Source organism: Aptenodytes forsteri, unplaced genomic scaffold (genome assembly GCF_000699145.1).
Source record: "Aptenodytes forsteri isolate BGI_AS27 unplaced genomic scaffold, ASM69914v1 Scaffold54, whole genome shotgun sequence".
NCBI lineage: Eukaryota > Metazoa > Chordata > Aves > Sphenisciformes > Spheniscidae > Aptenodytes > Aptenodytes forsteri.
In genome coordinates, this window is record NW_008796044.1 from 5511116 (window position 1) to 5536858 (window position 25743).

At 36.3% G+C, this 25743-nt stretch overlaps 1 protein-coding gene across 1 annotated transcript in view; it reads right to left on the bottom strand.

Annotated features, from left to right (window-relative positions):
- Positions 1-1256: 1256 nt before the first annotated feature.
- GABRA6 (gamma-aminobutyric acid type A receptor alpha6 subunit) overlaps positions 1257-25743 on the bottom strand; it is a 25096-nt gene continuing 609 nt past the window's right edge. Inside the window, 8 exon segments of the mRNA XM_009285715.1 lie at positions 1257-1307; positions 6204-6461; positions 17724-17983; positions 22599-22751; positions 23184-23327; positions 23904-23986; positions 24092-24312; positions 25591-25660. Coding sequence (XP_009283990.1) covers positions 1257-1307; positions 6204-6461; positions 17724-17983; positions 22599-22751; positions 23184-23327; positions 23904-23986; positions 24092-24312; positions 25591-25660 — 1240 coding nt within the window.

Genomic DNA, 25743 nt, shown 5'->3' on the forward strand with positions numbered 1-25743 from the left:
TCTACTAAAATTTATTTCAGTATAGGAGTCCTTAATTTTTATTTGGCTGCATGTAAAACCTCGTTGTGTGCTTTTGACTCCCACCAGTGTCCATTACACCTGCAACAAAGTTGGCTTGGGTTTGATTTGATTAGGTGCATATCTTTCCTAATTACATTCTTAAGACGGATTATGGAGCTGAAGGGTGAATATACAATAAAATAATAGATGACTGTGAAATATGAGAAAGAAATCCTGTAGCTGTTTATGTTGAGAGTGACAAATAAAATATTATTACCTTTAAACTCTGAATATGCTGACAGTACTTTGCCTCTGGAAAAAAGTTCTAGGGAGTTTGCTGTGGGCAGTTCAGAAGAATGAGCTGATAAAACGCAGCTTGTTCCCTAACTAGCTATCAAGACTTGTTTCCAGGAAGTTCCCTGGAGCTGGAGGCTTGCCTTTAGCTTGATGGGTAGCTGCATCTTTCTGTCTATTCAGCTTTAGAGCTTGCAAACTCCCTGACATCTCAGTCCTGCATTTCTAGATCTGGACGAGAAATTGCTTGTTATTAGTCTGGTTGTACTTCCATGGTCACTCTCAACAAAAAAAAAATTACACTATCATAACTAACCAGCTAAAGTACACAAACAATAGTTTCTAGTTCCTTTTTTCTTATATCTTGTTCTTTATAAATATTATCTCAAATTAAAGGAGATGAAAATGAAATTAAAGAAAATTAGAATTCATCATTCATCTTTTCTGTGAAAGGGTTATGAAAACATAATGGGATTGCAGCTCCCTTTCATAGGATTTCTTAACACTATTTTGGGTCAATTTCAAGTGCTTCAAATCAGTGCAGCTCCTAACCTTTCAGTGAAACCATGCCAAGTTATGCCAGTTCAGAATCAGACTTATTTTAGCAATCCTTATTGTATTTAAAAAAAAATAATCCTGTTATTGATGTTTTATATCAATGTAAACATTCAATTGTTTATAACAGAATTAGAACAAATGCACATTCTTTTCTTTGACAATTGAACAAAATAATTTAACAAAAACTTTTATAGTAGAATCAATGTAAGAAATCTTAAGGAAGTATTGTTAGAACCCTGTGCAGTTTCTATCTTTTTGATTTGTCCAGAGTTTGTTTCCAGGTGATGTCCAATATAAATATTCCCTGTTTGAAAATTGAGAGCACCTGTGGATAGACAAATCCTTTGAAGTCCCTTCAACCCTACACAACTTTCAGCGATTTCTTTGAAACCTTGAGCTGTTCTTCAGTTGGACTGATGGTCATTTCGAAGATGCATTGCAGTAGGTTCAAAAAACTAGAATAAAAGTTTAGAGAGAAGTTTAAGCTATGGGTTGTTAACAACTAAGTTAACCAACGAAACCACCTGATTTCTAACTGTCTCAGCAGACTTAAAATAGAACTGCATTACAAGGGAGAATCCTCTTAGAATTTGATGTTCATTACCTGGATCATCAAAGGCCAATTGTAAGTCTGTATGGCAATGACTGTTTTCTCCTGAACTTATTTTTCCAGTGTTTAAACTGAAACATGATGTAACAATATGCACTGCAAGCTTTATGAATATTAACATACAGAAGCTAAATACTTTTCCAGTTCTTGTTTCTTTCTCTGTGCTTGTTTCTTCCCACTTGACATCATTAGCATCTGATCTTCTCCTTCAACCTGTTATGTAACTCTTTTTCTGCCATCATACTATGTTCTCTGCATCCAAATAATATCCAGGACTCAGCACATTTAGCACATTCAGTGACTTTGTACCTTCCTCTGCTCCCAAACATAAAAGCTGGCCTCTGCTTGTTTTTCTGCAGTTTATCATCAACACTTTAACATCATATCCTTCTTTAGTTTGATTCGCCCCATTATTCTGTGTTTCATTACATGAAAAACTGTAATATAATGTTGCATATAAAAATTAAGACAGGTTACTTTAGAAAGAAGATGTGTAAGAAGATGCGAGAACAGCATATGCATTGTGAATGATATGGCAAAGGTAGACTAAGTACTTGTATTCTGATTAAAAGGGCACTCTCTGCATTCTAAATCAAGCACATTTTAAAATAAACTAAGCATGCAATTCACCTACCAAGGTCACTGTCATAAATTAGTATTCAGCTCAAGGACTTAGCAAGATTTAAAACTAAAAACAAAGCCAAAAAATGCTGTATGACAAAATAAAAAGCTAGAGCAACTTTTTCTCATTTGTCAGATAGGTTTGTTCTCCTTTCAAGACCTTCTCTTTTTGGCTAATCTAGACAAATGTGTATTGTTTGTTACGGTATAGAGCTTTTTGTGGCTGGCAGATATTACTGTACTCTACAGAAGACACGCACTATAGAAACATGCCTATTCCATTTTGCATGTATGAATCATGGGGATGTCACATCTTCAAACCTTCCATCTAAATTAATTACAAACTGACCTTACATAGTGAGGGAGTAAGTCCTCTTAGAGTAACTTCAATGCTTTATTTTTTTCATATTACAAACTTTTGAGGGAAAGGGGGGGCTTACTGTACAAGTATCAGGATTTTCTGTGGTCTAAAAACTGGCATCTGTTCTTTCAACTGGGGTTCTTTCGTATACATATTTTCAAGTACTTCCTTTTTTCTACTCTTGTGTTGTCCTTTGATTACGTTAGGTTCTAAAAACATGCTGTCTAGCAACATGCAGGCAGAGAAATACATTAGCTTCGTTTCTATACTTTTACTAATATAACTGTTGTCCTGCAATGCTATTGCTTCTCCACAATGCAAACCAGTTTACACTGAAATACATTTTATGTATCAAGTTGCATGGTGGATGACTGCTACTGAATAAGAATGTTTTCCTACTTGTTCCAATGGAGAATAGAACCATTTATTTAAATATAAAGGCCAGAAGATAACTTTATCCCCATCCACATGTAAAAAGCATTCAGCTGAAGCACTTAATTTCAACTTGGAATTTTTTTCTTTCATTGTTTTCATTCAGAGAATGCTGCGATTTTGCTTAAAAATGTAGCAAAAGATTAAATTTACAATGCAAGTTTGCTACTAAACTTCCTGGTTTCTGAGCTTGACTTGATTCAGTATATATGGAAGTACAAATATAGAGTTCAGTCTAAGATACTCTTGCTATCTGCCCAGTCCTGGCTGCTCTGAAAAATAATATTCAATTGTTTAAAGCATACATTTTATTAGAAACACCTTCTTCATTATGCAGACTTCCAAGTCCTAAAATTTGTGTAATTAACATACTCCTAGCTTTCAGGTATAGTAAGAGAAAGGGTGATTAACCTGAAGTCTTCCAAAAAGAAAACGATTAAATGGAGGGGGAAGAAAAAGGTACTCCAAGGAGCACTTTGAAAAGTACTCAAGCCCCAAGGTTCTTATAAATATTATCAGATACAATACACAAATGAAGAATGACTTCTTCATTTCTGTAACATATGGCCCATTACTTAAGCCATAAGAAAACTGGTTAGTAATGCACAGAAATACTACCAAACAGCTTAGGAGAGAGCTCCTTATTTCATACAACTCTGTGTCATTACATTAACAAGGCTGCTCATTCTAGCTGATGCTCTGAATCTAGAACATGAAGTACAAAACGATTCTTGCACTTCCTTCAAAGTCAAAGGAAAAGTCTTGCTGGAAGATAATTATATGAGTTGAAAATTACCTTTGATTCCAGTGCTAATAGCCTGCTTTTACAAACAGATTCATGAAATGCTTCTTGATTTATTCTATATGTGCTGTCCAAAGACAGTAGGTAACTGTTCGGTTTAGGAATCTCCACAATGACAGACTTTGGTGAATGATGTTCTGCGCTCCAAACTACGCTAATCAAAATCCTAGAAAGCTGCACTACGAGAACTTGTGCACAGGGAATTTGGTTATTTCAATGAACTGATTAGATTTTTTTTTTCCATTTTGTTTTTTAAACAAAAGCTAAATGAACTCAAAGAAGTAACTCAAAAAAGAAAAGCTAATATACCAGAAATACTGTGCAAAATGCACTTTCTAAATGAAATTAAATTTCTTAACTGAATAATACTGTACCAATATTTAATCTTTTGGACTTGAGCCTGTGATTGAGTTGAACTGGCCTTGAAGCATGCCATGCTTTGCTCACCTAACTTTTTTCTCTCCTCTGCTTGAATGGAAAGACTTATATTTTTAATATATTTTTTAAAGTGAAAACAATCCTGGTTTTCCTTGAAAGTAACAACTGGTAAAGTGATACAACATATTGAATTAGAAACCTAGCAATGTATATCACAATCATTATTAGTTACAAATGAGTACACAAACAGGAAAATGTAATTTATGAAGAAGAGCTTGATCAACATTTTACATAATTGTTTACATTCTTCATAATTCAAAACTCCCCAGCTGTCAATACTGTTCTGTTTTCTAAATTTTGCTGCTGGATTTCTGTCATTCTATAAGGCTACTACAGAACATAATTTTTCAGTTTGTGAGCACGTTTGTGGGCTTGCAAAAGTGGCGTTTTAAAAATACTTATGTCTCAGACTTTAGAAGTATTTTAAAAATTAAAAACCTAGTTATATTAGAACTACTAATATGCAAGGCTCAGTGTAAATATTTCATCACTACCAAGGGAAACAGCAACTATGTTCCAAATATTTCTAGCTCCAAAATGTGAATGGTTGAATGAAATCACTGGAGTTACGGCAAGCTACACAAGCTGAGGAACTGGCCTCTAAACAGAAGCTGTAATGATTGTACATGAGCTTTTTTGATACTTCCCTTCTCTGATTGAGATAAGTAATTTGCACACATAGTCAATATTTTAATAGCAGGATCAGTAACTCTGGCACAAATGCTAGATTTAGCATTGGGCAGATTTTGAGCGGCCAGGAGTTAGCAGCTGTGACCTCTTGAGAGAGACATCTGCAGGAACATTTGTAAGAGATAGTGCCTCCTATCTTCCTGCCATCCTGATTTCATATAAGCTGCTTGGCAGCACACTCCATCTTTGAGAGACAGCATTTTCCAGATCATACTAGTAGCAAAAATCAGCAAAATTAGAGGCTAGTAGCCTCTGCTTCGAGCAGAGGCAAGATGCCACCAATCAGCTGATCAGCACTGCCTCGTTACTTTGAACTGCAACATCTCTTGGCTGTCCCTGAGATTTCCCTTGGCCTGCTTTGCCTCTAATCTAGGAAATAAAGGTACAATCTGCTCACCACTCATACCAGATTGCCAGCCTCTGTTTTTATTGATGTAGGGACTTTGTGCACTCAGTACTATCTAAATACCATCATTATCTCTCTAGCTGCCCTAAATAAAGCTAAATGTACCAATCATATTGACTGCAATGTACAGTGAGATTCAAAAACTCTATGGCAACGAGGCATATGAATGTATTTTTTACTAAGGAAATGGGACACCATTAGCTGTATTTAGGCAAAAGGGAAGAGTCAGAGAATTAAAGCATTAAAGACTTAAAGTTTAATGACTAATCACTGACTGATTATTCCAGACATGCTCAATTTGCAGGGCATACATTTCTTCTGGACCTCATGGATATCTAAAGATATGATCACTCTCTGCCTGATTGAAACAAACTTAAGCAAAGAATTTAGCAGCTTTATCTTCATAAAACAGTTCAGCTATATGAAGAAACAGGAAAAAATCAGTGTTAAAATGTATGAAAACAGGGACTCTTGATTCACAGACTGTATACTGCAGTTGTCAATTCTTCACGCTATGGATAAACGTTTAGAATGACTAACAAACCTTTTTGCAGAGACTGTTATCTTATTACCTCACTGAGCAAACCTTAGGAAATATTAAAGTTTTTATCTCCTTCACTGTATTGCTTCAACAGATAATTCTACCATTCCCTACTGCAGATAGGAAGATTAAGAAATGGAAAACTCAAGTTGAGTTTGTTTGCTGAGAATGGCATCATACATTGTCTTACACAATGTGTTCTGCTCAGTGCAACGTGGCATAGAGGTAAGTGTTTACATTTCTCATCTTCAAATAGCCTATCTGCATTGTTCTAAGTGCCACTACTACTGGAAGCCGTAGCTGATTTTTTAGAGAAAGCTATTATCAGTAACTTTCCTCAGAAAGGACTGATTAACTGGAGTTGCAAGAGTAAATGAACAATTAAAATAATATTGGTCAAATAAACGTATTACATATTATTAGCAAGTATTCAGAAATTCTACTACTCACTTCCATAGTGTCTTTTGAAAGATAAACGACCCAGTATACCAGGTTGAATCCTGCAAATGCCACTGGAAAGAGGATCCTAGAATACTGGTCTATTTTACTTGTGCCTCCAGTAGGTGGTGATGGTGGGGCTAGTGGAGGAACAGACACTGGTTGACACTGGGATGCTATATTTGATATTATGCTGGCTTCAGGAGACTGATCTGCTTGAGATGACACAGAGTTTACTCGCTGCTTCAGGTTACAGTTGGAGTCAGAATGCTGTGGAAAAAAAAAGAAAAAGGAGGGGAAAAAAGGGTGATTTTTGGATACAGAGTCTTAGGGTTTGTAAGCATTAGGATTCTTGCCACCTTTTTATTCAACTTTCTGATTTTATTGCTGCTTCTCTGCTATAGAGCAACCTAAGGAAATCACAAAAATAGTGCAAATATACAGAGGTATATTTGTGGCCTAAAGCTTTGCTGTAAAAACATTAAAAAAAAAAAAAGTGCTTTCCTTATTTTTAATATGGTAATAAACAGAAGCTACAAGAGAGAAAGAGAAAGAAAAGATGGAGCTAAAAGGAAAAGAAAAGAAGGTAATGGTGTATCTAATTTGCAATATATTGGTATGACTGAAGTTTATGTAAATATGAATCAAGTTTAAACAAAATAGCACATATGGGCTGGCTCAAGTGCAGTCTTCACTGTGTGAGCCCATTGATGAGTTCTGGTAAACACTCACTTAATGGAGTCAAGTTGTCACACTGTTGTTAGTCCCCAAACTAGCTGCTGATGAACTAGAAAACTGCTGCACAAAAGGAAATGGACTAACTTTACATGTGCTGAAGACATGAATGCTAAATTGTCCTGTAGTTTTTTCTAGGATGAAATTTCATTTTCAAATATATCTCATGATTTCTACAGAAGTTGCATGCACACAACTGAAGACAAACACTCATCCTAACTGTAATGGGACTATTTTTATTTTCATTTATGGTAAAATGAAACCAAATTATTCCTATATTTTGTGCAATATTCATAGCCAGGTCCAATTACTCTTCAGAAAGCTGTATGAAAACTCTTAAAAATTTAGCCAGAACTCAGGAACATTTAAAGTTTACCTCTTGGTTGCTAGGCTGACATATATATTAATTGTGTACACCTGTATTATTTGTGGCCAAGTTGCCATTTTTTTTACTTTCACAAGAGTAGAAGTAATAGATTTCTTCCTTGCAGAAATGGCTTAGGAATAGGATCTACCATGGGCTCTGGGCCTGCTTTAATGGATATCAGTTACCCACTTTCACAGTAGTATCAAACGGGAGGAAATTTTCAAAAACCTTGCTGCTACTGCCACTACCCAGGACTACCGTTAGTTATGTGGATGCATGGCAGCAGCCATAAGATTCGTCTGATGGCTGAGAAAATACAGAAGAATGCCTAGAGTGTCAAGCTGGTTTTTATTGTTCTGATATGAAGTACTCAAGTTTTCTGTTAATAGGAAGCAATAGAAATACCTTAGACTCTAAAAAGCAATGCTAACATACAACATTTTAGTTGAGATTGAGTCTAAAGCTTCGTCAATAAAGGACTGCAAAACTTATTTCCAGATTATTGATGAAAAATCCTGTGCACAAAATTGCACAACATACGCAGCTGGGTTTGAATAAGCAGCTTTTTTGGTCAGCAGAACTAGGTGACTGAATGACTGAAGCTGATGAGGGAAGTCTTGGACAATGTAAATAACTTACAGGACAACAGCATATATATCTATTGTAAAATGGAATAGTAACATCTGAATGGTTTTAAGGTAGCAAAATTCTGTTAGACACGCAATTTCCAAAGTCATTCTCTGGGAGTCATTTAGTGACAATCATTCACTTAAATGTAGCCCACTGTCAGCATTTTGGGGATTTATCTTGCAGGATTTCTATGCCTGGTAACAGATTTTAGTCAATCAGATAAATGATTGGGTCGTTAAAAGGAAAAGAAGCATTTTCTGAAATACATTGCCTATACTTGTACTTGGGCCACAATTTCTAGATAAAAGACTAGCATGACACACCTGGTATCTCATGTATGACTTAAAATAGAGTTATAACAGGAATTATCCTTTTAGCGGTCAGTGTTACTGCCAGAGTATCAGAACAAGCAACATTGCTACAACACAATGCTAAGTCCTGCTCATGGATGAATGGACTGGTATCCAACTGAAATTCGGGAGAGGTGGATTCCTCGCAGCTGATTTTAGTCTAAGTAAAAGGTGGAGAGAACAACATCTTATTTGGGAAAAAAAAAAAAAAAGGAAAGAAAAAAGTGTTTTTTTCAGTATATCTCTTTTACCTATTGCTCTTTTTCTTCCCCCACAACCCATCAACACTTCCAACTTGCCATATCCCTCCTTCCTCCACTTTGCCATCCATGCATTAAATGATTAGTATAATGTTTTGAATGGATATTAAATGGCATTCATGTTCTGGGGCTGTGCCTATCTGGAACGCAGATGTTTGTTTTTGTATTTTCCAGTAACACAGCAAGCAACAGACAGATTTAAATGGAGGATGATCTACAGATGTGTCACAGAAACAGAAAGAGGGTTATCCATGTCCACTTGCACTAATCATCATAATAATCCCACTCTGTAAACAGACTGACTGAGAGAGCCTGGGCTACTGCTTTCATTCAAGTTGCTATTCCATTTTGCTTGTATGCCCTGCTTTGAACTGAATTGTAGAAGTCGTAAGGTAGCTTGTTTTTTGCTTTACTGCAAGGTAGCTTGACCTTTTGTGGAGAATGAGTGGTTCCTAAAAATATAAGCGCTAAGGTGAATTTTAACCCTTTTTATCTGCAATATTCTGCTATAAGGTGGGTCAAATTCTGTTCTGGATCATTCAAGCATGAATCAGGAGTTATTGTACTGAGGTGATGGAGTTAATAGTAGGCAGAACAGATGTAGCATATGGTCTGTGGATGACGTTCAGTACTGAACATATTTAGAATGTAAAGGTAGTAAAATCATTGTGATCATCTGAATAGGCACTTGGAAAAGTGTAATCCTGGTTGTTATTTTATTTATAATATTTATTAAATCTCATTTATGTAGAAGGAGGGTTGCTATAGAAGGAGGATTATCTCAATGCGCTTTCATCTCAAGTTGGAGACAGGAAGATCTGGAGTCAGTGTGTATCCTCAGAACTTGGGGAGCACACTAACTAACTTGATTATGCTCCCACTTTGGGGCCAGTATAGGTCCATTTTTATCAATGGAGTGATATTAATAACTTCTCATTACCTAAAATAGCCTATTCCAATATTCAGGAAGGACCAGTGCATTTTACTGTGTCAGTAAAGCCACATTTTTTTGTCATGCTCTTCACCTGCTGAGGAGATGGTTTAGAGTTACTATAAATCATTAACCAAGTCCCTGAGTAGTTCTTTACACTGTCTTTAACACTCTCATGCCCATCCAGCAAGTTAGGGCCAAGACTATTTTCTTGTATACCACTACCCAGGATATGGAATTCTAAGTCCAAATTTATCTCAGATGTGTAATGAAGATGTTTCTCAGTGTGATAGCTGACTATAGACCAGGCTTGCTGCCCCAGAACCACAACTCATATTTTTCATTGGAATTCACTGCTAAATCAAGAGGAGGAGGTGACAAGAGGAAACCATATAGTTTCTTATTACAGTTGAGTTCTGAACAGCAGCTACCATAATTTGTCTACTATATTTAGATTTAACTTTTCCTTTTGACAAAGCTTACCTACAATGACATCATGAAACTTTAGCAAAACACAGAAAACAGGAATGAAGAGCCTATTTTGCATAGTTCACACAGCCAATCACTCAAATAGTAAGGACTGTTTTACAAGTAGCAAGAGCAACAAGAAGAAGCCTGAGGCATGGCACACTGTGTCATAATGAAATAATGAATTTTGTTAAGTTACTGAATCCTGATTCAGAGGAGTACTCTTGCACTCATGTGGAATGTTAGTCCCATCAGGCAATTAAACTTGTCACTACGTATGACTACCCAGTGACACAGAACAGATTGCAAGTTCACTGTTTAAGGTGAGATACCATAAAACTGGACTAGACAAAGACTGGTATGTATATGGGCTAGTAAGGTATAGTCTGGCTTCTATTAAGCTTTTGCAGCTCAGCTATCTGATCCCCTAGAAAGCTCACAAAGCAGTCTCATCTTGTCTGCTCTCTCACAACTCTCATCAACATCACTAGAATTTGCTTATGCTCAGAATATCTCAGGACACTCTCAGCAAATTGCTTGGCTTCCAGATTAAAAAAAATATAGCATATATAACCTTGGAGTAATTGGAATTCTTTGTCAGCTTTTTCTGATTTTTATGTGGGTGCTAACTGTGATTTATGAATGCGCTTTGTTCTTATGTTTCTTTTCCTCAAGAGATTTCTGTAATTCATATTTGTAAAATTCTCTACTGTTCTCTCTTCCTTTGTACTGCAAATACATATTCTCACCATCGGTCTAGTTTATGACCTAGCAGTAACATGAGTATCTTATGTATGGCCTCATATGCTGGCTAACTTTAAGCAAATGAATATCTGTATGTCCTCACTTATCTCTCTTTTACTCACTTATGTCTCTTTTTCCTGCAGGCAATGCAGTAAAAAGAGGTTCGTGAGAATAAACTCTAAAAGTTTAGACAAATAAATGTGTTATTGCTGCTTTTCTTTATAATTTATTGGATTAAGGATATTGAACTTTGCTGACATCCCAAAACACACAAAAAAAACCCCAGAAACAAAAGAAAACTAGGACCAAAACTCAATGTCTGTACAAGGCAGAATACTAAATTAAATACATAACATTCTTTCTCCCTGCCCATCTCATTAGTAGATAGAGTTTGAGTAATTTCAACCATTCATATTATACACATAAAATCACGTGCTAGTGACTTAGCTCCCAAAGAGGGAGTTAAGCATAGTTTAGCCCCTACATTCAACAGTGTGATCTGTAAAAACTGCTTAGCTACTGAACAATGCATATGCAGCACCTTGCAGCAGGAAAGTTCAGTTCACCACATTATGTAAGACCTCCTTTTGGACATGCACTAAGGCACCTCAATCTTTACAGTCCTGTGCGGTTTAAGTGTCCATCTCATGCCAGAGATTCATTATAACCTATAATTTAGACATTTCTTTGCGTATCTCATCTGTGGGATCCGATTCAAAAAATGTGTATTGCAAACATCTATAAACGGTGTTCTGCGTAATTAAAAGCTGAATATAGTTTAGAAGTCACTAGTAGTCCTAGCTTTAGGTTCTCTCTTTAGGAATTCTAAGTTTCCTTTCCCAGGCATATTATGAGGAATAACATGCAAATTTGTTTTCTTCGTGCTTTACCCTAGTAAAAAGGTTAAATCACTTAGGTTGAATTACTCACTTGGAGCATGGGAAAGCCATGTTCAAACTCTTTCTTAACCTTCAGGGATTGAAATTCACTTCTCAAAATATAGCCTAACCATCAGGTAAAGGTTGTTAGGGGGAGAGGCTTTTATCTTATTACTTCAAAGTTGTTTTACTTTTAATGGAAAATCTAAAGAGCCATTAGAGGCAGAAAGTATAACTTTGAAAAATATACCATGCCCATTGTATTAAAATTGTTGTCATATAAAACAGGTAAACACTAAGGAGAGCAGAGGCGGGAACCCTAGTCATTCTCTTCTCAATGTGAATGTACTGTGGTAGAGTCTCTTCCCAACATTTATAAATAACATATCAGAAAAATCATATAATTAGCACAGAGCCTCTGTCAAAATATGTGTTTATGTTAAACAGATTTAAACATTCAAAGTCACATTCAGCTCTTAAACTTATCAGTGTCAGTCCAGAACCATCCCTGTCTCTACATTTACTTTGCTATATTTTTGCAGCATATAGAAACTATTTTGAGTGTCTAAATGAGACAGAATTATACGAACAGCATTAGAAAGGATTGTCTGGGTTTTTTTTCTATAATTTAACTTACTTTATTTTGTTCTCACTCTCTCCTGCAAAAAAGATACCGGGATTAGACTTCAATGTTGAACAAAAAAATGTCTAAACCCAATTCATCTTGAATTTTTCTATTTTTGTGTATGATATCAGCTACTTCTCAACCATCCTTACTGCCCTGCATTGGCTTTGTCAATTAGACAAATATTTAACTCAGGCAGAACCAAATAATCGTCATCTACTTTCCTTATTGGGATGACAAAAAGTCAATATAATTGAAAGTTGTTGTTTGTTTTTAATAGTCTACTTGATAATCTGCAATTGTGGAGGAGCAGGAAGGTCTCCCTAATTCGACTGAAAGTGCCATGTTCTCAGTCAAGACTTTAATGCATATAGCTGTTTCTCGGATGATGTCATAAAGGGTTGTTGATAATCCAAATAGAAGTGCTCTCCTTTCAGTTACGCTAGGATAGTCATTAAACATACTCAATATATTCTGATGTAATTATAGAAAACTAAATCCTCTATACAAAAGTGACATAAGGCTGCTCTGCTCTCTCTCTTGTTAAAGAGAATGAGAATCCTTTTCTGCCTAAGCCGTGTTATTTTGAAACGCAGGGACAGGGCTATTTGTAGGGAGAAGAGCTTTCTCTCTGCTCTGTGCTGTTTTCTGTTAAAACAATAGGTCTTTTAGAACATCAAGCTACCACACTGTAACAATCTTTTGTCTTTTACATGTAGTCTCTCACATGGAAAGGATGTCTTTTGATCCATGGTGTGTACTCCCTGACCATCTCACAGAGCATTACTTCAAATGGTGCACTCCAGACAGTACCACCCTTTCCCCTGCAACTTCCAATATTGGGACATTCCTGGATAAAGGAAGCCATAATAATGAAACAATATGATTGATATACAAAATACACATTTGAAATGGATTAAAAAGTTAAATGCCATAATGTTTTTTATGTATATGTATATATGTGTTTGGTTTTGACATGCTAGAACAAGCTTGGTCACCATATGAATAAAAACAGGTTTTTGTCAGGGTCCAGATGACTACTCAGCTTGTGGCCATCATATTTTGGAGTGGAACACCCATAGTTTTGTATTTCACACAGGGATTGCCTACATCTGACAAAGAGAACAAGCCAAATTCTGCTCTCGGTTAACTGAGGTAAATAGAGTGTCTTTCCTGGAACCAGAACAGCCATGCTGGGCTGTCATCAGTTAACTGAGCACATAGTTGGACCATTGTCTCTCTTACTGAAACCAGTGTAGTCCAATGACTTGAGCAGAGTTCCTCCTACTTTCATTAGTACAGCAGAGCAGAATTTGGTCGTCTTCCATCTTTCTTTTCTGAGTGTACAGGTTTTTTGGCTACAATATAAAAACCTGTGAGAAAAAGTTTTGTTCATTTGAATAAAGCAAGATTTAACTCTATAACTAGACTGAAGGGGGAAGGAGGCTTTTTGACAGTATTTTGAAAGATTCCCCCCCTCCCCCTCCCCCCCCGGAAACATAGTTAATTTGGAATTTAAAAAAACCTGAATATATTCTGTAAATACGTTTATCTTGATGAGTTTAGGCCCTCACTCAAGCAGCAAAAGCTTCTAACTGGCTGTTTTACAACTCCTTTGAATTTTCATTTATACCAAAACTGTCTCCCTGGGCTTCTCTTATGCAAAGCAGGAGAACGGGTCTCCTGTCATACAGAAATACTAGTTCAGACAGCCGAAGGTTATTCTGACCACAATGTTCTTTAGCCACTCTTCAGGCAATTTAAGATAATAGATTATTAAAAATATATAGTCTATGTTGTTACTCTTAATGTTGCTACTGGTAGCAGAGTTCCATTGGCAGTTGTATAGCCATGAAAAATTTCGAGTAAGTACATTTCACTTTTTTACTTTTATTTTTACAAATGACTCCCCAAAACTAAGTAAACTTTTACAATCTTCAGAAATTTTCTCAATGGAAAAGTACCATCTGACTTCTATAACTGCAGAAGACAGTATGCATTTTTGACACACTGTTCACTACTCTTCCTCTTATACCTGCCCTTTTATATAGCTAAAATTCTGACAACTTTCATGCACTTAAAAATCACAAATAAAAATACTAGCATTACAAGTGGATGAAAACTCTACTACCCTATCTAAAAGAGCAAAAAGAAATTAAAAAAAAATCACAGACTAGAAAAGACAAGGTACCAAAGCCCAGGGTATGAGAGAAGGGAAAGATTTTAATTACTTTTTTTTTAAATCAAATAAAGTAGACAGTTAAAAAACATTTTAATCTATAAGACATGGATTCTAATAGAATTTTTTTGTTAGTGAATTAGAAAACAACATTTTAAGAAGGAAGGCAGAGTAAACAGGGAGAAAAGGCAAAAAGACGAGCAGGAGAGGTAAGATAAATTACGCAAGGGGTAAAGAATAATAATTGGGCATTGTAGCAACCAAAAAAAGAAAAATCTGGAAGGAAAAGTGATGAAAGAATTTAGAGGCAAACAAATGGAACAAGTTGGGGGGTATGGGGCAACAAAAGGGAAATCAGGACCTCAGAAACAGCTCCTAAATCTCCAATAAGAAACTGAGTATTATGCTGTGTCCCTTATTCAAACAGAACTGCCTTAAGACCAGTAATGTAACTATAGAAGTACAAAGCTCAGTAGAGGATGATAATCCTGAGAAAAGGGTCATATACTCGTGCAATTAGCCTGTGCTAACTACACTGTTAGCATTCAAATTAGCTAGTTCAGGTCTGTTTCAGCTGAAATTATGTCACTGACTACAGTATATCTATCTATGTGACAACATACAAAAGTTCTTTCCCCCTTACCTTTACCACACAAAAAAATAAAAGGAAAAAGAAAAAAAAAAGCTTCTTAAAATCTGTTATCCTGTAATTACTTATTTTTCCCAGCATGCCTTTCTGGAATGGGACCTTTTAAATCCCATAGTTAATTCTTCTAGAAGCCATTTTAACTACATGGTCTTTCCTTCAATTGTAAGTACCCTTCATTTTTATGATCTCAGTGATTTTGCTTTTTCTATTACTGCAGAGGTAGGTTCTCGCAGAGAACTGGTCCTGAGAAAGAAGTGGTGGACTTACAGGGCTTGAAAATTACTGTCTTGGACAATATGAGCTTTGAGCAAGATCAGGACTATAGAATTTTGTGGACACTGTGGGCTGTTTTAGAGACTGAGTTTTCCTTGGGACCTTGATGTTACAGGGTTTACTACTCTTCTAAATATATATGTTGTTAGCTAATTGTAAACAGTTTTCTTGAGGAAATGGTTGCAGTGTGCTTCCTACATGTTTATTTTATTCCTAGATGCTTATTTTTTGCTTGTTCTTACTTGGAAAAGCTAACAAGTAAATATTTACAAAATGAGGAAGATGTGTCTTCAGTTTGGCTCTGTGCTTGTTTGTGGCTGAAGCCCTTGATAAGAAACTTGAAGTCTTTTAATTTCTTTTTCTTTTATTAATTTGTTCAACAGCAATTTTGTAGTTTGTGCTTAGCTTGGTCTGCAATGATAGAGAAACCATATAAATCTCACCCACAAGTACTGGAGGAGTCACAGTCATCAGGAGTATGTTCTAGTATATTTGGGCACATGCAGAGGGTTATTTTTTGAAACAGTTGTCTTCTAGAGATTGGGGGGGGGGGGGGGAGGCAGTTTTGTACACCCTTTGTAGCACCTGCTGTGAATTCACCAGCAGTAGCACGTGCAGAGTAGGCCAAATTGTTTTCATATCACTCAGCAGGGACTTTTTTTTTTCTTCTTGGAAACCTCACTATGACTAACTCAATCTTGAATAAGGAAGTGTGTGTAGGAAAGATCAGAGCTGTTGTTCCTCTTCATTATGTAGCAGCTATCGATATTTTCCTCATGCTACATAAAGCCAAGTGATCTCTTTAGCTTTTTTTCTGATAGCTTGCCCTCGAAAAAAAGTCAACAAAGAATAAAAATGAAGCTTTAGTACATTTTAAAGTTCCTTCAGTCTTAACAGTATTTTTCTTATTTTACACTATTTTACTGTTGCAATGTTATGCTCATTCAGTCCAGACTACTTCTCAGTCAGATATCATTATATTGGGGAGGGGGGAACTATGTCCTAAATATTGGCAAATACATACTCTCTTTTTCTCTCATTGTTTTTTGTAAGGTTTAAATATAATTATAAAAGTTTACTACTTAAAATAAATGTAGATATGAACATTGTAATGTAAATATTGTCAAAACTAAATCAACCTTTCTGCTGTCACTTTAAACTCAGTGCAAGATTCTGCCAACATTCGCTTCCAACTCCTTTTAAATTTTTTGGACTTTCTTTTGTATTTTCTTTATATAACTGTGGTTTAAAAAACAAACAAAAAAGCTCTGTGGTTCTGAGTTAAAACGTATAAAGATTTGCTTCTTTTTGCGTTTATATATTTAGTGAAAATAAAATGCATTTCTTTATTATATCTTAACAATGTCTTCAGGTTTTTTCAATATTAAAAAAATTGTAAGCAAAATACACTATGGCTTACAAGCACAACGCTTCCCAGTTGAAGTGAAGAATGTTTGTTGATTAGCTCCAATGAGGACCAGTAGCAAGATGCTGTGGAGCTTTGGTTTCGCTATTATATGGAACTTATCAATTATGAATGTAACTGAATGTACCTAAATGTTATAACTTTAACTGCTGTTTATAAGCAAATGTGGAAGAACAACTATATGGTGGGTAAGGTGTTGCCCTGATATTTAGTAGCTCTTAGATTGACTTCCTTATTCAACTACAGACTCAAAGGTTTTGCAGAAGGTCATTCAAATTCTGCTATTCCTCTCAAAAAGGGAAACGTGGTGGTAGTAAAACTGATTTTGAAAACAGGAGGGCTATAGTGATAAATATATTAACATATGTTGTGAGACAGCATTCATTACTTAGCCCAAGATGTAAGGAATAATATTTACAAGCAATTCTGACATACTTTTTTTGATACTAGAAAGCCTTCCTGTCTTTCACATATAGTAAAATCTATCCTTAATCTTTACATTTATGTTTTTCCCCAAGCTTCCACCAACACAGATTTTTCTGAAAGTAACAGATGCCAATTTTATGTAAAGGCTAATTCCTCTTCTTCCAGATGACCCACTTATGGTATGTACCAGTGTACTACAGTGATCCCATAATCATTTGGCCAATGCACATGTTCATTCCATTGTACTGTGTCCTACAAATTCTGCCGACTTCCTGAGAGAACCACAGCTGCCTGACCACACTGCCTACAGCATTGCCCAAGAGAAGTATTATGGGTAACAGTCTAATGGCTTTCCTTAAATATCTTGCCAAATAAACATCTCTCTAGTAAATCATATCTCAAATTTAAATAAACAGTATGACTAAATGAAGTCTCTTCATTTTCTGAAATAAGAACAATGTCTTTGATAAATAGACATGATCTGGTTACATAATCTGTTTCAGGTTAAGATCACTTTAATATTGTTTTGCATTCTCTACTTCAGCTGCCTCTTCCTATACGATGCTTATTATCAGAAAAGCAAGCAATTACCGAGACAATCTCGTCCTCTGCCGGTACAGTTGCTGCTGATAGTGCTGCTGCCAGTGCTGCTGCCCTGGCTGCATTCCTCATTGCTTTCTGAGTCTGAAGATTGGTAAAGTAGTTGACAGCTGCAAACTCAATAAGTGCAGAGAAGACAAAGGCAAAGCACACAGCTATGAACCAATCCATGGCGGTAGCATAGGACACCTTGGGCAAAGAATGGCGTGCACTGATGCTTAAAGTGGTCATTGTTAGGACTGTAGTGATTCCTTGAAAATAAGAGAAACAAAATGGAGGCGTTAGAATTTTGCTTCAACTCTGCTACTCCTAAATTCATATATATTAAAAAAAACCCAAGTCCTTTTCGGTTTTAGCTGTCGTCCTACGTACCAGCTAACTAACCAGACTGCTAAGTATTTTGTATTCTTAAGTAATTCATGTATACTGGCTTCAGCATCTAAAAGCTCTGAACAAACTTCCTTAATATATTAAGCAGCCTGAAAGTTAAGATAACTACATACTACGTGGTACAGATTCTTAGAACTGTGATAAACATGGGTATAACAAAATTCAGGCTCAAAGTATGAAAGACACTTTACTTGAGGGGTTAGTAAGTGGAATGTTTGGCAGAAATCTAGACTAACATACTGTCATTTCCCAACAGTGATCCTCTCTTTCTCCTGTTGTTGCACAAGACAGATCATGGCTTACGGAACCCTCACTGAATCAATCAAATTCTGCATTAAAATCAGTGGTAGGCTATGATCCAAATATTTCTAGTAATAAGAGTTTGGTCCTCTGTGCAGTTGTCTTTAATCACTGGATACATTCTTTAAGATTCACTAACAGTACCTTGATTTGAAAGCACCCATAATTACAAATATGGAAGGCTAGAAAACCTACTTCTCTAGAGCTGCTTATCTATTTTCACACAACAAATCTGGTCATGTAGCTTATGGGCCCCATAGTGTTCTTCACGTGAACTCATGAATTTATTCTTTCTGTTTTGGAGTGTACAGCATTAATAACGTAGGAAATACACTTACTTTCCACTGCTGCCTGATACAAGCAAAAAGTGCAAAAGCAAACTCATTCATTAACATATGAGCCTCTGTGACTCATGTTTACTTATAATTATGCCTGCTAGAATGTGAAAACTGTAGGTATTTAAAGACAGTAAGGTGGAGAATACCCTCTTCCGCTCTTTTCTGCAGTTAGGAAAGGGTAGGTGGGAAAGTAAAAGATGTTATAATGTCATGTTGTGATGATGAATCAATATGTTGTGAATGAGGCTCAGTAGAAAGGATGCAGTGTCATTGCATACTGCAGCATCAAGACAGGGTGACTTGATTATTTTCAGAGGTTTTTTGCAACTCTTTCACATGATGTAGCTCACCAGCTGTATAAGGTTAACTACGTCCCAATGTCATTACTTAACATGTTTCAATGAAATGCAAATAGGAAGCAGTATAAAAATATGTAGGAACTCTACTTCTCCCCAGTCTGCCAGACTCATTTTATAATATGAATACAAGTATGCTGAGATATATTTCAATTTCAAAGGTCCAGAATGAACTTTTCAATATGATGTGTGATTAGATTAGAATCTGTCCCTGTGCTTGTTAGTAATAAAAATGATATATTCTGTGTCTTAAAAAAAACTTACTGCAGCAGGGAATTTAAACTTAGGAATAGGACTCCTATTCAATTACAGATATAGATAAGACTTCTCTCAATGTGGAGTGAATATTGATGAAATGCTCTGCACTGTGGAAAACTACTTTATCAAACCGAATGTCAAATTACAGTTGGTAAACTGTGTAACTGATGATTGTTTACCCTTGTCTTTCCACTTTGAACACTTCTTGGTAAGTTTTGAAGAATCTGTTACATAATGCAAATACTGAAATACGTTATCTTTTCTTATTAAAAATGAAACAACAAAAAACCCCGAACACCTTTCCCTATCTGAGACTTTATCATAAATAAAGTGTAATGACGAGATATTAATTTAAAATTCCCAAGGTGACCTGCTAGGAAGGTAGAAGCTGACTACTATCTTTCTGCAAAATAACAGATGAACTTTTTGCCAGGAATAAGAAAGATTAGATAAAGGCACATGAAAATGTGAAATAATAGCCATTGCTATATGGACTCAGAGCATACTTAAAATTAGGCCCCCAACAACCATTTTTCTTCTTCTAAGTAATTTCTGATAATGCTATGCTTCATAAAACTTCACACATGTATACATATATATGTATATGCATAGCTATGTACATAGCTCCACATAAAACAAGGAATTTCATACTAGCAATCTGCTGTTCTTTCCAATGACACAATTATAAGGAATGCAAGAGAGTGCTTCTTCAAGAATTTCTGTCTCCCATTTTTCACTTGCAGGTCTGTAAAAAGTAGGTGCTTATGACCATTAATTTATCTTCGCAAAATGTTCAGAGTATTTATTGTAATATCATCTGCAAAGTATAACTGGCATCCATTTTGGAGGTAAATAGAGTCGATAAATGAATTTGTTCTGAGAAACTGGTTCAGGCACGCTATTGTTATTCTTCTACTATTAATTTCTCTTCTCTCAAATTTATAGTTTAGGAACTTAGAAGTAAAACTGAAAATTTATAATTCAAGTATTTGCAATATGATGCAGAAAGGAGATTTACTTCTCCATTTTAAACCTTCTCTATTTTAAACCTTTTCTTTTTTAATGGGGCCTGAAAGTCTTTTTTGTCAAAGAAATTTGTCCTCTTTTCCTTAGATGAAGGTATTTAGAATCTATGGGATTTTGAATTAGTAAGGACTATAAATTCAGACTGTGTCTGAGAGAAATAAGAATGGAAAAAGGATTGAAATATTCTTTTAAAATGCCAACATGACTAATTTTCCACAATGCTGAGAAAGGTGTCTATTTTACTATTTTCTTAAAATATTTTCTGTTTCTAATTCTATATTTACTCTTCAGTATGACATCTAAGAGTTGTTATTCCAGGGTTTGGGGTCTTTATGTAATTCTTACTGAATTATATAAAGACTTATTTGCACATTACTTCAAGCATATAGAATTGACTTCCACTGCCCACTAGGTAGCAAATACATTTTACTCAAAATATGTAACTGTATAGTCCAGAGATGCAATATAAAGCCAAATCAGGTAGCATCATATTTGGTGTACAAAGCTCCCATATATATTTTGTGCTTCAATTGCAATAAACATCCTTGAAAATCTATTGCCTGATATTTTAATATTTTTAAGCACTTAAAGAAATCCCAATTGCCAGAAAATACTACTTGTAAATGCTTAATGATGCCAAACTGCATCCCAACTCCCAATGGGGATTTCAAGAGAAAAGTGTTGCTCTTCCTTCAGAGGCACCTGAGGAAGTTGTGTTCACTTAGCATTCCTAAAAGTTTGCAATGCTTTTATGAATACCATTCCATGCAGGTAGGAAATGCCAATTATACAAATTCTATAGCCTGCTAACTGCAATTATAGACTCATTTTGAATTATGAGACTTGCATCATTTATGCTTAGGGAATATATAGCTGCCTTTTTGTTACTGAAGACAAGTCCCACAAAGGGAATTTTTTGTATAGAAGTACTGGGTTAAGAGAAAATAGATAGGGTTGCAAAATGTGTATGTATGGGTAGTGGATTCATGAAGTTTTTAACAAGTTTTATTATTTTTGCTTAGTATTTTTATGATTGTTTCTCTAGAAACAACAGTTCAGTCAGTGAAAGTTTATCCCTTAACAATGAGTGCAGTTTCAGAGCCTATCAATATTGAAGTGGGGTGTGTGTGTGAAATTTAATAGTAGAGCACACACTAAAAATTAAGGAGACAAAACTGAGTTTTGGGAGTATTAATTCAAACCACTGGAAAGAAAAAAGGGCCCTGCCATGCAATATGGACACACCTTTCACATTACAACTCCAACCTGTGCTAAGGACATGATTCCTCTCGCCTAACTTTATCCATCTAAAGTCCTTGCTAGTTGTTTAGATACCTGGAGCAAATGCGAAAATCTGCTCCTGAGCCAGTGCAAAAGCAAAGCTAACCATGTTTTCTTAACTGCATAGTTCAGACCTGCTTTCCTGGTAGAAGAGAACCAGATGTTTTTGGTCCTCTCTGTTTTCCTCAGTGCCCTTTGAGAAGCAAAAATAGAAGCAGGCTAAGGAAAAAGGCAGACAGGCTTTGAGCGAGGGGTGTAAAAGGATGGAGAGTCAATGGAATGAGTGCTAGATGAGGTACCTTATGTCAGATGAGATTGATTTCATCCCATGTGATTTTTTTTTAAAGCTTTAACTCAGATTGGTTTCACAAGAGAATAAATCAATAGAAAAATTTCTCTTTAAAAAATTGAGAGGTTGACATTTACTCTGAAATTGCCCCTTCCTGCATATGAAGAAATATTGAGGGGAAGAAAAACATCACAAATAAGTCTGGCTAACCAAACATTCTGAGTAAAGAATTTTGACCCTCATGGGCAGACTGAATATTATTTGGTGTAATTTTAGTATTTATTTTTGTTTACTGAAACCTACTAGCTGTCTTTTCCAATCCCCACTGGATTACAGCAGCTGTTTGATACAATGGATTCAATACAGTGAATGATAAAAGAACAAAACACGAATACCAGCCACGGTTCTTGCTGGAACAGATTCTTTGTTGATCCAAAACACAACTTGAGACAGGACTACAGTCATGATGCATGGAATGTATGTCTGAATGAGATAGTAGCCTATTTTCCTTTGAAGATGGAAATAGAGCAGCTGAAGTGAATATTCGCCTAAAACAAACAAGCAATGAAAGTAATGAATGAATGGTATATGTGATGCTGAGCTGTTCAAAGACCTTAATGCAGCATACCAAAAACTGTTCTGGCTGGAACAGACTCCTTGTTAATCCAGAAAGACACCTGAGAAAGAATGACTGTCATAATGCATGGAGTATATATCTGTATCAAGAAGTAGCCCATCTTCCTTTGCAAGTGGAAATAAACTGTCATGATTACATATTCACCTGTCAAGAGACAAGTATGTCAGCATTATTTTGGCAACATATGAGTAAACTTTATTGGCTTCAACCCAACATACTATGTTCTGAGGAAAGCACTTACAGGCCTCCTAATGCGTAATAAAAATAAGCTGATAAAAAAAAAGGTAAAGTGACTTTATGGAAACAGAGGAGGATAATATTCATTTTATGTATTGTTTTTACTGGGGCGGAGAGGCAGGGGGAATTCTTAAGAATTGCATGAAAAACTGTATGCTTAAAGGGACTGTACTGAAAAGCTATCTTTTAAGAGACACCGGTTAGATTCTTTCCAAGGATTTTAGTTTTTAAAATGGCAAAAGATAATTAAAGTAATTCGGTTCTATATGAAAAAGAACTGTAATTTATTTTCATGATGTGTTTTATAATGTCAATAGTTCCCACATGGCTACATCTTACCTGTGTTAGATTTAATTGTTTCACTAGATACAGTTTGTCCTATGAGGTCATACTGGAGGAGACTGGAAGACTCCTGTGGTACTTCTACTGAATGCAGGGGTCCTTTTTTCCATGTATAAATTATTTCACTTTTTGGTTAAGCATCTGAGTTACAGAGGGAAAAATTACTATTATTAATTATGTAATTTATAAGCAATTGAAAAGAATTAGTAGCATGATCCCTTTTGTGGTTCAAATACCCATAGAAACATGCATCCTGCTCCAGCAAGTTCCTAACCTCATTAATGACAAAATGCAAAAAAATCAACAATAAGGGAATGGTTGAGGTGGGACCTGATAGGCACTAGCTTTTGTTTCATAATTTGCTACAAAACACATACATTGATTACCACAGATCGACTAAATATTTGCAAAACTAGAAGTAATATAGTAAATGCACCACAGCTTTTATGACTTGTTGAAGGACCCACTGACTACTAGATGTGTAAGAATAATAACAACTAAAATATGCTTCAACAGTCACCCTTCAGTGAATAAATCCATGTGCTTATGAATGGTCTGAGTCTCAGAGGAGAAAGTAAGATTCTAGTATAAAAAATATAATAAAAAATTTCAGCTATGTCATTAAGTAGTGTCCTAGGATCTCACTTCTGATGATCTCACATACATGTAGACCAAATGTTTTACTATAAAAAAACTGAAAGATACAGAAAAACTTACAGCTTCCAAACTTCAATGGACAAGCATGTCCATCCATAGGGAAGTTCACCAACCGCATAGGACAATCAGCATTAATGGTTAGTCTAGAATACATTATAGTAGATGACAATGAAAAAAAAGGTATGCAGGAACACTGCTGAAAGAATCAAAAATAAAGGTCAGCCAAAAGCAGAAGAACAGGCTCTCACCTCATTGTGTAAAGAATAGTTCCATTCTGCATAATTCTGAAAAGTTTGTTAGGAGTTGTCATATTATGAGCAATTGATTTTTTTCCATTTCTAAAAAACGTGTCTGGTGTCCAAATTTTACTGACCATTAAATTGTTCAATCTCAAAATTTCAGTTGGCCCACTAAACTTCAACCTCTCATCAGTCCATGTCTGCCGAAAGAAGACATCCATTGTGTATTCCTATGGGAAATAAACAGGTGGTTGACTTATGTGTGGGGGCCAGCAGTCCCAAGTTGCTGTGTATACAGTAACTCCATGAAAGAACCTAACACGTATGTCAATGGCATTTCATTTACTGCCTAAACACTTAATCCTATTACCATTAAGTAGTTACTAAAAAAAAAGTAGTCTATGAAAAAATATCCTATTTTCTTATTATTAAAGAATAGTTACAAATTAATCAGTGAACAGATAATTTGATGAGTAAGGAGAAAAAACACATTGTCCTCTCAGATAATAATTTAATTCAGAGTGACAGAGGTCTAAGGAAATACAAATGTCTAATTTAGTATCCTTTCAAAGTGCAAAAACAAACTATCAATGTTTAATTGCCAGGAACAAAAAGACATGCTCAGTGCCTCTTCTGCAGCTTACTTTGGGTATTCACAAAGAAAGGACTGATGTGAGTGGGTCTCATCACAGTAGGATTATAGTGTCAAGTTAATATTAATCTAAGTTATTTTTCTCAAGGATTCTTAGTAATATTCTCACAAGCCTTCAGAAAGGAGTTCTCTACAGAAGTTGCTTAGGAAATGGAGCTAAACCTTGGCCGGAGGCAAATGTGTAAGAAGGCAAGGTTATGCCTTCACTTAGATTGACGGATGAAGAGGTGGAAAAACTTTTGGTTGTATCTTGGGGCCCACAGTTCCTTGCCTGCAAACTGGACTGCAGGCTCAGGTGAGCAGGTATTGGAGGAAGTGTACAAGGGCAAAAACAGCAATCAACGTCAATTTCCAGAATGAGAACGCCATCCTCACTCCGATGGCTTAACATTTTCCTGGGGCTGCTGCTGTAACTGATGGAGTTCACCCAAGTCTGCAGCTACATTTGGGGGCACCCAGCATGACAAGGGGCAGCTGCCTCAGAAATAGCACCATCCCCCTGCAGCTGCCCATAGGTTGTCTCCTACCATGCAGTCTTCCTGCAAACCTATGTTTTGGGCCACAGATGCTTACAATCTTCTCAACAAGGTTAAAGATGTCTCTTTAACCTCCCATCTGTACCCTCACCTGAGGTTAGCGTTGCCCTCTGTGCCCAGCCTCAGGCCTGGGCCACAAGCTGCCCTGGCTGGCTCTGCTGGGGAAATAGCTATATGCAGCTCCAGCCAAACTGCTCCGCTGGGCCCTAGAGATTGTCAAGAAGATTAAGCCTTGTAATCTGCTTTAATGACGGTCAACTCAGATGCCACCGTAATGAATCCCGGGAAAGGAGAGGAGGGGTGGCAAGCGGGGCCCTTACCATCTCCACGTCGGACACCGGCCCAAAGCTGGTCACGTAGATGTCCGTTTTGACTTCTGTCACGGCGCCTGCGGGACACGGAGACGAGCTGGGAGTGGAGCGGGGTCAGGGCTGGCGGGGCGCGGCTCCCCGCGGCGGGGCCCCTTGGGGCTG